Here is a 16092-nt window from a genome sequence, read left to right on the forward strand (position 1 = left end):
CAAATTCATGAACCAATCTAATTTGGAAACTTTTCGGCCCGTACAACATTAAAAATGTTATTATCCTTGGCATAAGATTGTCTTTGTTTGATTGCATCACATAATCCAAGTGGCTAGTTGACTCACCTGCCTGCTGTGACTAGAGTAGTGACTACAATCCTCTTCCTCATGATGTCTTCCTTAGATGGGAAGTAGTTTTCACCCGTCATTTTGTTGAAATTGCAGCAGTTAGCTCCCTATACCAAAAGAGATATAGAATTAATATTTGTTTTAATTTAAAGAAAAAAAATCCATACAAAAAGAGGCAAATCTAATAAAAATTGGAAAAAGAGGACAATCAGATTGTACCACTGTACATACAAAATCTCCTAAAATCTCACACATTTTCTGATGGTATGTTCCTCACGATCACATGCTGATGGCAGTCTGCTTGAATGTAAAAGAACTCACACAACATATGGGAATAATGCCTTCTGCAATTCTGTGCCAGCTCTCTGGAACAAATTACCTGTAAAACTTCAGTACTTCACATAGTCTGGCCACTTTTAAATCTAACCTGAAAACCTATTTGTTTCCAAACTAAGTTTTTTATTTTTAATTAAGTTGTATATTAAGTGTAGCCTAAGATGTAGTGTAAGTTGTACTTTTAAGATCATTGTAAAGCGCTTTGTTCATACTTATGCTTAGGCGCTATATAAATTCCGTTTATTGTATTGTATTGTATTGTACTCCTATGTGTACATTTTAAGATCATAAAGTATTCAATGTTTGTAGATCATCATTATTACCATATTCTTTTAACTCAATATTGACTTCACAGTCCATCTCGAAAATAGCCCATTTGTATGAGTTCAGTTTCAAAAACTGATATAATTCTAGCCATCAAAAACAAGAATTGAAAACAAATAATGAAAGATGCCAAACCTTGAGTTCCTGGTCTACAGTTGGCCACACCCTGCTGGCAGCATTCATCCTGAGGATGGTGGTCTTGGCTACTGGGGTACCACCTGTGATGAGGCGTTTAGCTAGTAAGTCTGCTGCACTATTAGATGGGGCACAGGCCAGGATGTAACTGGCACGAAGTTTGCTATACACCTGCAAGAGAGAAATATGATTAAGATTAAATATGATCAAGTAAAACTACATGCAACTGATAAATACAGGTTTTAAGGAGTCAGGTAAAAATCTGGATAATATCAAAGACAAGGCGGTTCTCGAACCACGAGTCTCGCCTGCTTTCGCGATCGCCTGCTTTTACCTCAGATGACCCCTGGGTGACCTCGGATGACCCCGAAATAATCTTCTGAACATTTGACTCTAAATGTTGACTGTACCCACCAAGTTTCATGCCCATACGACAGTTTTTAGTAGTTTGACCTTAGATGACCCCTGGGTGACCTCGGATGACCCCGAAATAATCTTCCGAACATTTGACTCTAAATGTTGATTGTACCCACCAAGTTTCATGCCCATACGACAGTTTTAGTAATTTGACCTTAGATGACCCCTGGGTGACCTCGGATGACCCCAAAAGAATCTTCCGAACATTTTACTCTAAATGTTGATTGTAACCACCAAGTTTCATGCCCATACGACAGTTTTTAGTAATATGACCTCAGATGACCCCTGGGTGACCTCAGATGACCCCGAAATAATCTTCCGAACATTTGACTCGATGTAGCACCCCAACAGAGACATTTTTGACATAAAAACCCATTTTAAACATTTTTTGAAAAATGCTTCCTTCACCCTAAAAAGGTGGTTTTAAATATTCAGTTTCCTATCCTTTTGTACATGAGAGACATTCTTCAATTGACCCCCCCCCCAACTTTGAGTGTGTGGGAGGGGCCACATGGGGGGGGGTACTAATGTGCATCCTCTCGTCATACTACCCCCTACCACATTATGTTGACCATACCCACCAAGTATCGTGCCCATACGACAGTTTTTAGTCATTTGACCTCAGATGACCCCTGGATGACCTTGGGTGACCTTGACGCACTAACCAATACAAACTTGTTCTGTCTGGGGTGAAGATGCACCCACCCACCAAGTTTGAAGAACGTATGCGACCCCTAGTCTCCGAGAAAATAGGTGCATTTTATGCATAAATTATGCAAATTAGGTACTTAATTACCATATTTTGCGCTGAAAATCGAATCTGGTTGAGATCCTCTGGTCATACTACCCCCTACCACGTTTCATCATCATAGGGCTTAGGATCTTACGAACCCCCAGATACAGCTCCACAAGGCGGATTTCTTCAGATTTCCAACCATATTTGTAGAATCGTTCCGCATAAATTATGCAAATTAACAACTAAATGCGCATACTTTTCAGCGAAAAAAACTAATCAGGTGATCAGCAGATGTGTATCATAGCTGACACCAGGTTTCGCGTTACCATGCGCCCGGACGGATCTTGAGATAGTCTGTCCACAAACTCCGCTATCAATTTGCGCTGATTTGCGCATAAATTATGCAAATTAGCTATGTTAATTTGCATATTTTTCCCCAAAAACATACGGTTACGGAGCAAACTTGGATACCCTTCCTCCCACCAAGCAGCGTCGCCGTAAATCTTACGGTTCCCCAGATACAGCTCCGGACGGACACACATACATACACACACCCACCCCCACACCCCCACACACGCACGGACAGACAGAAATAGTGATTACTAAGTCCCATCCTGAACAAAGTTCAGGCGAGACAAAAAACAGTGCTTGTAACAGGGAGTAGAGAGATTGCGGAGAAGCGTTCACTGCAAACGCCATACGGGTTACGGATTTCTGCATTTTGCGGTAGAACGTCATAGTCCCGTTCACATCCAAACTAGCCTCCTACACAGCCAGTTTGTGTCAGTCCTAACGCTCGTCGTTCCTAGTATGTTCGTGATAGCCGCATAGAGTCTGAACCAAGACTACGTGTAAACGCAATTGCAATCATGATGGCGCTATGCTGAGACAAATAATCTAAAGGTAATAGGAAGCACCCATTGATTCACCTTGGGTGCATCGAACCAGAGAAGATTATCTTCTTTCATCGAACTACTTTCCTCGGTATTGATATGCAAATACGACTGGCTGTATCTATAATGCTCTAAGCATTCAGTCCAGATTAGCGATATTTGAGTTTTGCGGGCTATTGGAAAATGAGTATATAGGCCTATGTTCACACGTGTATGTTATTTGTCTAAATAATCTAAACAGAGTTTGGTGTTGGATGCCTAGGAAGTCTTGGTGTATATTATTCGAATAACAAGAAACAAACTCCATTATCATTATAAATAATACCCTGTTTACTTTCTAAAGCAAAATGAAAATAGATAATCTAATATGTCTAGTTCGATTACTACCCAGCAAACACAAATATATTACAGAAAACGTTAAATGTCGGGTTAAAGGTTATGTGAGGGTCAAGGGCATTAAAAGTTTTAATAACATTCAAAAAACCCTTTGTTCTAAACTTGCTGATAAACGTTCTAACATAATAGACACTTAAATATGTTTGCCAAATGATATTTTACTATAGCATTTCGAATTTTGGCTTAAAATGTTGTTGTATTATTTTTTCAGTATAACACGAGTTTTCATGATTTTTATATAAACATACATCGATATGTTATCAAAACGTTTTAACTAAAACCAAAAACACATGCATTATCATGTTTTAAAAACATTTTGGAGTTTGCTGAATAGTATCCATAAGCAAAACACTTTGACAGCTGTTTAATGCACAACGAAAAAGCAAGGCGAAAAATAGCGTTACACGAACTTCTGTTCCCCGTCCCAAACAGACAATTATATCACGATTTATGCCGTAACACGGCACAATCTAGCCTAAAACGCCTCTTCGCAAGCTGATTTTTGGACGGCATTTTCCACACAAAAATGAATAGGCAATCTGCCCGTTCAATTTCGCGTCGAAAAAAATCGAAATTTCTTCACTTCTTCTTGTCTATACGAGATCAAATTTTAACCCCCAAAATGGATTTTATTACATGTCGGACTCTACTTGTTCTATTAGGATACTTTGATTCGTTTCATAACATGATAAACATAACATTTTTCTGCATTTTATAATGCGTTTTTTTGTCATTTTGGAACGTCATTTTTTGCTACCAACCGCAACGTAATCGCTTTACGGTAATTTCACGATTGACCAATTCACAATAGATTTCATCCTCTAGAGGGCATAATAACCGATTTTCGACTAATGTAGCTTGCTGTTCGCGTTCCCGTGTCACGTTTCACGTAAATTTCGCAATCTCTCTATTATGTGTTAACTAGCTGACTGGTATAAAAGGCCATTTGTAGTGGGTGTGTGACATTGAAACTACATAAACCAGATACACATTCCATTTGGGGTACACAGCGAAATGGCTTTGTAAACATATCCACTATTCTTGTTCATACAGTGTTTGAATATTGCAAGACAGATCCTTTTAAAAGATGCTTCACTGGTGGTCACTACTGTTATGCATCATTCAACTTACATGTATAATTCCTGGTATATGTGACCGTACAGCACAAATGAGCCGTAAATGTCCTCAATTGTATTCTGAGTTACAGTGTAAAATGGGCATGAAGGTCATATTCATAGGTATTTCAATTTGGTGCTACGTGTATCTCATTAAATGAGGTACATGTAGCACCAAATTGAGGTACCTATGAATACGACCTTCATGCCCATTTTACACTGTAACTCAGAATACAATTGAGGACATTTACGGCTCATTCGTGCTGTACGGTCACATATGATACGCGTGCACTTCAGTAACAGTCTTGGTAGTATGGTAAGTTTATATGGTCAGTTTAAGTAGGTCTTCCTTGATGAACAATTTATATTTCACAAACCTGCTTTATTGCTTCTACCACGGTGACAGTCTTGCCAGTTCCTGGTGGCCCAAACACTAGGTATGGTGCAGGTCTGGAAGTGCCCTGTACTATTTGACGGACAGCTTTCACTTGCTCAGCATTGCTAGCTAGTTGGCGATCAAACAACTCTCTCCCAAAATCACTGTATGATAAAAATGGCATTTATATGCTTTACTATGACTACCAAAGGGTGGAATAAGGTGTTTTCCCCCAAAATAATCATCTGCCATGCAGTTCTTGTTTTAGTTTTCAATACGTACAACAAGATATTTTGCCATACCTATACATTATACTGATATCTCACACCACAACTCGTATACATAATCACTAAACTAAACAAAATACCACTTTGTTTACGTACACATGCACTTTTTTTACAATTTACAAACAATAAATTACAGGGATGCCTATATGTGAATTTGCCAGTGAAGTGGTTACATAACTCCTTGGTAACTGGATCACGCGCCTTTTGGAATTGGTAGTACATGCCATAGACGTTGTGTTGTGATCATTTCGATCGTGGTGCAGAACTCAAAAGCGTGATCCAGTTGACATAGTGGTAATCGGATTACACATAACACTTCGCTGGCGAATAACACCAAAATCAAACAAAGAGAATAAATAAAAACCCAAACAGGTAAAAAAATCATTCTTCGCACACATTTCAAAATGCCTCATAGATTCACAAATTTCCAGAATTTAATGCAGTCATGTAGTGTTCAGTGTATTACCTTTCATCTGCTGGCAGTGTACATAGCAGTCCCAGACTTCCTACTTTCTCCTTCTTTGGAAACAAGACCATCTCCATTTTGTTTACACTACATTCTCTTACAGCACGATGCTGCAACTTGATTGGTACACGGTTGAAGGTGAACTCGATATCAAACCTCATGCCTTTGGTCCATCTAGCCATGAGTCTGAAAATGGTGAAAGGAAATTAAGCATGCTGTGAGTGGTTTTAAAAACTTTCATTCAAAATAAAATCAAAATACAATTTAATACTGGGCTATTACAGTTGAAATCCATACACTCCATATGGAAGACTTGACCGAAATCTTTCACACAGGTGTGTAGATTTTAAATTGAGTTACCTGAATGGGTGACTCAGACTCCATTGGGAATATACACCCCATGTGGGAGATTAAGGCTATGTCTTCCATAGGGATGTATGGATTTTAACTGCCATAGCCCACTGGGCTACCTCACTGAGCAAGAACATTACTACAATTGCAGCAAATTAATCAGTAACAACTTTGAACAAGGTGTGACATTGAAACAACATGTATTGTATACACCTAAACAAAATAGTAGATAAAATGATGAACAAAACAGGCATAAAGTACATCTTACACAATTTCTTTTGCCAAATTGAAGGATATAGACAGAGTTCTGTAAATATTCTGGTAGTAGGTCTGAGATGAATCAAGGCTAAACATTATCATTATCTGTAACTAGGTGGTGTTGACAGGTTGTTACCGAGATAGTGGTTTACCTCCCACTTGCCAAAGAGTTAGACCATAAAGCCTGTGAATGCTGTGCCAGATTTGGTTATTTAAGACTACAAGAAGTCATCCAACAGCATTGATAAGCCTTATGATATAATTCTACAGCACACTTATATCACTCCATCACTCTATTATTTTTGGACATAAATTATAACTCTATTATCCTACATAAGTATATGTTATTCTATATAATATCCGGGCCATCAAGAAATAAATCGCTGGTGATCAAATGCTTTTCAGTTCCGTCTGAAATCGCAAGAGCAACTCGTTATCAAATTGTTTGAGTTTATCTGATAGCCAATATGTACATAGACTACTCCGTAGTCCACTTGCCCAATGTCATGATTGTGCATACTCTGGATATTGCATTTAAGCTTAAAACTTAATTTGTGCACAATTGATAGATTTTCACAACTGATCATCTTTTCAGTCACGTACTCCCTCTGTATGTTAGCTTCCCAAGTGGACTACTGACTTTGGATTGCGGTTAACATTTTCAACATGGGACTCTATGGAGAGTTAGGCCAATTTCTGGCCTAACTAAAATTGGTCATGATGTAATGCATCTTTAAATGAATCTGGCTTGTGATTGGTCACCCAGATCTCATTATTGTTTAAATCCTCCCGACACGTACCATTACCATTAACTATACATGGTACACATCTATCTTTGAATGCGGCGCTTTTGTGCTGGCGAAAGTTGGTGGATGAACGCACGCATCTAGCGCCGTATTGTACCACCATGCTTAGTCTTGTGGTTAGATTTGATTGATAAACAAGTATGATTGACAGTGTGTTTTAGAGAACGAAGTCCCTGGGTAAAGTTCTGCTTAAAAGTGAAAGTCCATAGTCGATTTTTAACTCGTAATAAACTGGCAGATTCTAAAATTAGAATTGTTCAGTATTGAAGTGCCATTATAGTTATGCCATTATGATATGTTGCATTCAATATTAATATAAGCCTACGTATAGGCCTACTTTACTTTTACTGTCACAAATATAATTATATAAACTTTTTCATAACCATTTTATACTAGTATTTTGATGTAATAAATATCAGTATAATTTCGAGTTCAACTGAATGCGTTCATCATGATTAATAACGTATTTTTATTTATCAAAAATCGACTATGGCATAGTCTAATATGTACAGCGAGGTATACAGTTTGAAATATCAGCTACACACGTTTCTAATATAGTACAAGTGGAAACAACATCATCTGGTAGCACCTGTTTACTATGATAGAACCATACCCGATTACACTTACTCTCCTCCAAATCCAAGAATCACTTCTTCCAGTTCAATCCTATGTACATAGCCTTTGAAACACTTCTCTTGTGGGGAATCGGCAAAGTGTGCATATAGGTAGTCACCCTTCAAAACAGACGGACGGTTTTCGGCTAGTCCTGGTACCTGTGAAGAAGTCAAATGTGGTGTGCAATATGATAGTTTTATAGCACAGTGAATTTATAGTTTTGGTTTCCAAAAAAGGGACATTTCACAACTTTATGACATATCTTCATCTTACTGATTTATTTTTTATGATAGAAAAAGTGACACTACATGTAGTTGTGTCACATACAATTGACTTTTGATGCTGAAATAAGCTTTTACCCGAAATATCTCAAGTATTTTATAAACATTTGGTGAATATTAATTTACAAAAGCAACAGCGAAGTAATTTCCACTTAAAGGTATATTGATGAGTGACAAACAGTTTTTTAAGCATATGTGACATGATCAAGGGGAATGAGTCACATGTCGACCTTGGTCAAAAATGAGTTTTACGTATGTTTCTAAAGAAGACATTTAGAGCTTTCAGAAATTAAAAACTGCATGTTGATACAACTTTTCTTTGCAAAGTTATATCAATTTATCAATTGCAGAAAACAATATAAAACAAAAGAATTTTAACACTTTCTTTGCCAATATCTCAAAATCAATATTAGCGACATCCGACTCATTTCCCTTGATTGTGTCACATATTAAATTGTGTCACATATTAAATTGTGTCACATATTAAATTGTGTCACATATTAAATTATACACAAACCTGCAGCCAATTGAATACAATGTTACAGGCTAATGCCACAACGACCAGATCAAACCCCATGCCCTGGCAGCGACAGTCATATCAACAAAACGTCAACCAATGTGCCCCAACTACCCTCATGCAAGACTGCATGATACAAGATTAAACTGATGCTGCACCTACCTTTAGTCTGAGAAATCTTGGATTACCATCCTGTGTCATGACAACAGATTTCATGTCATATCGTCTAATGTCTACTTCCATCTGGCATTCTTCAACATGCAGCAACGTATTCAGCTTGGAACAATAGTTGGACCAACTTAATGGAGGCTCAATGATATCCCTGTATGAGAATGGAATGGTTTCTCAATCAGCTGAATAAATCTTCAGATTGGTTGAATGAATCTAAGGGTTTTTCAACTTTTATTGTAATAATTGCAAAACCATTAAATATTAAAATGTTTTGTAATTTGCCTCTAAATATCATACTAATTGGTTAGCCCCCCCTCTTTGGCAAACTTTTGAGGTACCTTCAAGCCATCAGAAATGCAAAATATACCTCCATAAAGCAGTCAATGTGAAGGAAATCTAAACAATATCTAACCTGTTGACAAAATCTGGAACAAGAAATATCTGTGGCATTTGCAGGATTGTTTTAACTAAATTATCATGATTCAGCTGTATGTGAGCATTCACTTCTTGACCACCTGCTCACACCCTACTGGCCATTATAGTATTCAGAGCATGACCACCTATGTGTTCATGCACCTGTATGTAATGTAAGTAACTTACTTGACTTTTCCAACACCACCTTTACTGATGAGTTGAAAACGGAGTGCATTCGGAACAGTAGCATTATCCAGATTTTCTAAGATCAGCTGGTTGCTCTGAGATCTGGAAAATAAATATTGACAAAAAATATTCTATAAATCATACTATTAACATGCACCAAACTATTACCTTACAAAATTACAAATATACTAATATTAAATCTAGTCTATGGAAAATGACAATAAATGAGATAAGAGGGATCAGATAAGAGGAATAGAGTCACCATTTACATTGCTGTAAGAGTCTTTCCCATTGCTGTAACACATTGAAAAATTATTGAATGAAAACAGAGCAGGTCTTGGAATAATCTTACAAACTCAAATCATATACGAGGGGGTATCAAAAAGTTTTAGTTAGAAATCACCCATAAGTGAAGGACCTATATCGTTGAAATTTTTTTTTTTGACCCTAATGTACATAAGGACCAGTGATTACACTGACAAAATTTTATCAATATAGCTCCTTCACTTCTGGGTGATTTCTAAAACTTTTTGATACCCCCTCGTACATGCCTCTTTTTGACAGACTAAGTTTGGTCATGTATAAGGGAACAACCCAAAAGTTTAATAAGTCCTATAAATGAAAGTCCTGGAGGGGGGTCAAAAGTCCAATTTATGTATGTAATAAACTAGTCAAAAACATTGGTTAAAGTTTACATTTCGGTTTTGAATTTTCAATATTTCACACTTACGTTTCAGGGAGGGAGGGGGTTAGCTTCCTAGCAAACTGACTTTTGTATATAGGACATCATCAAACTTTTGGTTTGTTCCCTAAGCAGAACAAAGGTATGTGACAGTGTATCTCAATCAGGCCACAGAAAGCATCAACAGGGTGATCGATGATGCTCAAAATGTTAGGTTATGATAGGTCGCAAAATCCATGCTTATTAAGATCAGGCCCTGATGAGAAATACCATATTAGTAGTTGGTAATCTTAGGAGATGTATTATAATTAGAGGTTAATAACTGCGCATCTGTTATTTGGAGGGCATTGTGAAAAATCTAAACATTTTGCCTTTGGAACCGAGGGATATTCCGAGGTCCAAAGCAAAATGTTTAGATTTTTCACAATGCCCGACTATATAACCGATGCAAAGTTATTAACCTCATTCATAACCGTCACTTTGATCTTTTAACTTTACAAAATAACACAAAATTTTCTCGAAAGTTTGTAAAATAAACAATTTTACATCTTCCCTTTCCCCAAATCGATCAGGCTAAAACAAAACGACCAATAACAAAAGTGCGTATCAGAATCTGTGCAAATATGGTAGCGCGCAATCCAAATATGGCAGCCAGCACTCGCGCAGTTCGTTGGACGCACAATACGGCGCACGCAGAAGTCAATTGTGTGCGACGTTGGAACAACTACGCATTTTGCGGTCAATTGTGAGATATTAATGACCTCGATTTGCGTTCGCGTTTTCACAAATAATAAAATATGATTGGATCGCACGCATCGCGTTTATTAATGAGGTTATGAATGAGTAGCAAAATGATACATATGAAACGTAGATATAAGACCTAGTCCAACTTTAGGGCGTCGCACATTTTCAGAAAGAACTTTAGTCTACAGGTCTCCCCATGCGAGGTATAAAGTCACATGTGTCCATGGTTTCAATAGTAAAATGTCCTCGCTTGCCTGTGTAAAGTCTAAGGTTCCAGAGTTGTAGGTGACTGGGGGGGTGTGAGTGTATGTATAAATTTGTGTGCTTACTGTGGCAGTGGTTTCCCTTCAACAATTTCTCCTTTAGCTTCTCGTCTTGATATCCTTGGAGGGCGCACATATGGCTTAGAGGGTGGTAAATCACTTGATACTTTGCTGCCAACTTCAACAGCTAAAAATCTAAGAATCTGAAAGACCTGTTGATAAATTAAACAAACAAATACACAAACAAATAATTACCATAATTTCCCATTTTCTGTTCTTTTCAGTATTTAAGAAATAATCAATATTTCCATCTCATCTACACATCATGGACTGAACGCTAAAGTCAACATGTATTTGAATTGCCCAGGACAAATGAGAGTCTGGGAAGAGACAGGTTACTGAACAGGATGAAAGGATTCTTCTGTTTTAAGCATTTTTGTTTTAATTTGTTTTGTCATTATTTGTAATTGTGGACTAAAGGGGGTACTACACCCTTCGATAAATTTGTGATTATTTTTGCACTTTTCTCAAAAACTAATAATACACTGGTAACAAAAGTTATGTATATTATAGGGGCAAGGAATCCAATTACTATACTGGAATTTCAGTGACCCAAGACTAGCGGTTCGTTATTTATGATAAGAAATGAGGTAACGCTAGGATGTACCTCATTTCCTATCATATATACTGAACCGCTTGTCTTGAGTCACTGACATTTCAGTGTAGTAATTGGATTCATTGCCCCAATAATATACATAACTTTTGTTACCAGTGTGTTATTATTTTTTGAGAAAAATGCAAAAATAGTCACAAATTTACCACAGGGGTGTAGTACCCCCTTAAATGTACAGCTCTGCAATTTTATTACTAAAATTCTCTTTTCATAATAAAGAGCACTCTTTTTAGTATCATATGATTAGTGTTAATGTTTTCTTACTTCCCCGGAGCCAACAACTTTGAAGGCAAAAGCTATTGGGCTGCGCAGCACTGTCACAGATTTCAGCTTGCATTCTACAGTTACACCGCAATCAAACCCTGAAAAATATGGCAAAACAGAAATATACAGTTACTCATAGAATATTCACAAATATAATTCATTTTATAGTTCTTTATTACAGGTTTCTTTGTAACCTAACGCCCCTTTCTGCTTTTTGGTGAAGGGGAAGAAAAGAACAAAGAAGAAGAAGAACTGCGTATGATGACCCGTTTTTAAAACCAGGATCATTTAAAAGTTACTTCGAAAACTTCGATATGAAAAGGTCTATTGGGAAACTAAGGATGCAAAAAAAAAAAGCTCCATGTTCTCTGCCTTTGTGATATCAAAATACCAGTTCCAAAGTTTACATTCCAATTCACTGGTACAAAATTGGACAGACATTACTTAACCAAAAGTGGTAATTGACCATTTCGGTAAATCTCATAAGCCTTTACGAGTACACCTGAGATGTCGTCATTTGATGTCACGCCGACTTGCAATGTGCAGTAACAATGTTCGAAAAACGTTGCGCGCATCGGTGCAGATCAGTGTGACGTCAAATGACGACATCTCAGGTGTACTTGCAGAGGCTTATGGGATTTACCGAAAAGGTCAATCAATTCATGACTCTTCAGCCCTTTTGATTTATCTAATGATAAAAACAAACAAACAATAAACACAAACTTTACCTGGCTTTAAATGGACCACTCTTTTGGCTTGTGTGACATCATATTTATCTGACAATGTAATAGCAGGCTGGTCCTTGAGTACTACACAAGACATGAATGCTATAGTTTCTGATGAACTGTAGGAAGATGACAAAGAATGAATAACAGAACTCTGCATATTTGAGAATAACTTGGTTAAATATCTCATTTTTCAGAAGTTTCCTGTCAAAAAACACTGCACAGCAACACATCACCTATTAACTGGAGTCCTTGGTTAGCTTTCTCTTGGAATAATACCCTCTCGCCTAGAATTCCGCAGGCACACCACTATAAACCAAGCCTGTGGTAGATGCAATGACCCCCTCCCCCCAAAAAAATCTGAGGAGACCGGGGGTTAAAGTCCATATGTTAGATGCAAGCAGATCTGCTGAAAAATGTGGACTCACTCTTATAAGCTGTACACTAGGAGTCAATTTAACATACCTTTCATTTTTGATAGTGATGTTGAATGAGCAAGTTTTGCCCTTCTCTCCAATAGCTTTGATGTTGCCATTTTCTGTGTCAAACTCACTATGAAGGCTGGTACCATGCTTGGCTTGAATCAAGTCTGCCCTGTTGAGAACAAAACATCAACACAGTGTAACAGAATAGGATTATCATGTGATCATTTTGTTGGGCATGAAGAACCCCATATATTTACTATGGATATAGGGGGAATATGATTCAATAAACAAAAAGCTTAATAATATCAAACATTTGGGGGAAATATTGGCAATATTGCTGTTGTTGGTGGTAGTATTTTTGCTCCTAAATTGGTCTTTGCCTTTCAAATTCAATGAAGTTTTCACTAGTTGTACTAGCATGAAAATGACCCCAAAACATATATTTCCTAAATCATTAAAAGTCATAAATACATTTTTCCCTATGTCTGCCCTTGCCAAGAAAATTCTGCTATAAAAAGTAGCTCACTGATTCTCTATCTCATTATTATGCAGCTCAGCAAGTGCCTCTATATTTCTTTATGTTTCTTATCAATATTTTGGAATTTAAAAATATTAAAAATTTAAAATTTAAAAGAAAATACAATTTGTACCTTCTAGCTCCCACTGCTTTACAAACTAATTGGTAGCGATGTCTTATCCCAGTCAAATGTCCTCTATAAGACACATCTGAATTCCCTTGTACTTTGCACAGTTCACAGTAATACGGATACTGGGCATTTCCTCCTCCTTGTCCTGTTTTACTCTTTGCTGCAGCAGCTTTCTGTTGTTTACCAGATGGCTTGGATGTGAGATTGAGGTACTGGTCAACCGAGACAAAGCCTGGTCCTTTGTGTAGGTATACATGTCCTTCCTGAACCCCAATCTTGCCAACTGATTTCAGCATAAATATCATCGCTGAGAAGTTACATGCTGCAGAAAAAAAAAATTGATTCAATTAAAAGCTCAGACAATCAATCCTTAATTTTTAGTTCCTATCCATTATTATTTCTAACTGGATTTGCCAATATTAAAATGCACATGCAATGAATAAGTATGAATAGCCCTATAAGCTCTGAGTTGTTTGCACTGTTTCTTTCAATTGACTAATTGTCAACAAAAAATGGAAACAAATAATAGAAAAAAGTGGGCTAAAAACACACACACACACCCCTGTGTGTATTGCTATCAAACCACGGATGTGTGTGTATCGTGTTTTCATCACCTAACTGTGGACTAAAATGGTGGATTTTTTTTGTGTATGATACGAAACAGAATTTTATCCATCAACTGCTGACTGTAGTTTTTACACGTATGGTCTGCGGTTTTGAGCAAATATCACTATAATACATTTAGCATGCATTTGAGGTCTTTTGAAGCAGTTTGAGACTGAGGACTGTCCTCGGTTGGAGGTAAGTCCGCAGTTTAGGGTGAAAATCTTGTGTGTGTCCTCATTTGCCGGCAAACATGTAAGCAAGCATAGCACATAGCCTTTTTGCAAAATGTTTAAGAGACAAATTTTTTTGTAACCTTAAATGACTCCTACATTTACAAAAAATAAATGTCTTAAGCAAGGAGGTATAGGAATTTAATTTTGAGGACAATGTCAAAGTGAACTACTGCAAGACTTACCCCTACATAAAGTGTGTTTGAAGCACATATTGTGCAAAACGATAGTTTTTTTTATTCCTAGAAGGCCTGAAAACTGATGTGATAGCGCCCTCAATGACCCCTACCATAGACTAGCATGTAAACCCTTGTTGTTGTTTGTTACAAAAATGGAAATAGACTGAAATTAGCATTGTGTTTTTCATAAAATGCCACTGAATAAGAGAAGGAAAACCGGGACTCCCTATACCGCCACATACAATCGCGCCGTCAGCTATGGGGAGAAATATTTGGGGGTATTTGGGTTCTATACTGACTGTGTGCGGAGACGAATGCAAACAAATTCTGCATCTCATCTTAGCATCAGGTTGCATCATGTGCGTCTCTCAAATGCGCCCATCAAGAGATGTCGTGTTTGCATGACAAGGAATGCCTCTTTCGCAGTTCCGCTTCTCTTTCTCTAATTCTGTGTAAAATGTACATCAATTGTGTAATGCACAATGGCTTGCCCTAGTTTTAAATAATAAATAATTATGTTCTTACAAATATGTCCGCTTGAAACAAAGGTGACTTGTACCTAGAGATAAAGGTAATTACTCCAAATTCTTTTGAGGTAAGTTATAATTATGACTTTATGACACATGCATCAGCATCAATTTCCAAGAAACAAACCAAGCAATTTAGCTTCCACAACATGTTTGACAAAGGAGGGATTTTGCTTCAGGTAAGCATCATCAATGGAAAACAACTTTATGAGCAAATACATGTACACAATGACAGATTGAAATTGACCTACCTGCTTTTTCTCCTTGTTTAAATGAATCTTGGAAATCCCCATAGAAGATGTCTCTAAGTTCATCTTTACTAGTGACTTTGCTGTGATGACTACCATTCAAATATGCGAAGAACCTCTCAGCTGTCTGCTTACAGTCGGAATGTTTGGGTCGATATGGCCTTGCCCTTCCTGGGGTGTCACGTGTCATCTTGACAGAGATTTACCTGTGTGGATAGAGCTTTAAACATAAGTCAAGAGGAATAAAGTCTATAAATTTGACACAAGTTTCATACAAATTTTCAAGCTCCTTACTCTTTCCCCTCATCTCTATCTAATAAATGCACTCTAATGATTGACTCTTGATCTTTCTCACATTTTTTGCTCGTGCAATGTTGGAATAGAGATACAAATGTAAGATATCATTATTTTTTTTAGCTGAGGTTGCCATACTTTTTCCCATTTATGCATTGGGTCACTTTCTCACAGTCTCATGCCAAGGTAGTATAATCTCACACCTAGGTAGTAAATCTCACGCATAAAGCTGTCAAATGATTAATATCTCATGCATCGTAAAAATAATTTATTGTCCCCCCCCCCACGCTTTTCAGATTATCCCCCCACACTTTTTAGAATTCTCGAGCGCTGTGGCTCAAATAATCATAGGTCAAAATGAACATTGTAGTCACCA

The 16092-nt window shown here is 37.2% G+C and overlaps 1 protein-coding gene across 1 annotated transcript in view; it reads right to left on the reverse strand.

Moving 5' to 3' along the window:
* LOC140148659 (putative helicase MOV-10) overlaps positions 1 to 16092 on the reverse strand; it is a 38999-nt gene that overhangs the window by 14647 nt on the left and 8260 nt on the right. Inside the window, exons 2-14 of the mRNA XM_072170693.1 lie at positions 15426 to 15628; positions 13636 to 13954; positions 13026 to 13154; positions 12564 to 12679; positions 11836 to 11933; positions 10965 to 11110; positions 9210 to 9311; positions 8601 to 8760; positions 7653 to 7798; positions 5611 to 5796; positions 4859 to 5021; positions 925 to 1095; positions 127 to 236 (exon numbers count right to left, since the gene is read on the reverse strand). Coding sequence (XP_072026794.1) covers positions 127 to 236; positions 925 to 1095; positions 4859 to 5021; positions 5611 to 5796; positions 7653 to 7798; positions 8601 to 8760; positions 9210 to 9311; positions 10965 to 11110; positions 11836 to 11933; positions 12564 to 12679; positions 13026 to 13154; positions 13636 to 13954; positions 15426 to 15612 — 2033 coding nt within the window. The 5' untranslated portion in view covers positions 15613 to 15628. The remainder of the gene's footprint in view (positions 1 to 126; positions 237 to 924; positions 1096 to 4858; positions 5022 to 5610; positions 5797 to 7652; positions 7799 to 8600; positions 8761 to 9209; positions 9312 to 10964; positions 11111 to 11835; positions 11934 to 12563; positions 12680 to 13025; positions 13155 to 13635; positions 13955 to 15425; positions 15629 to 16092) is intronic.

The sequence above is a fragment of the Amphiura filiformis genome, chromosome 3, assembly GCF_039555335.1.
Source record: "Amphiura filiformis chromosome 3, Afil_fr2py, whole genome shotgun sequence".
Lineage (NCBI taxonomy): Eukaryota > Metazoa > Echinodermata > Ophiuroidea > Amphilepidida > Amphiuridae > Amphiura > Amphiura filiformis.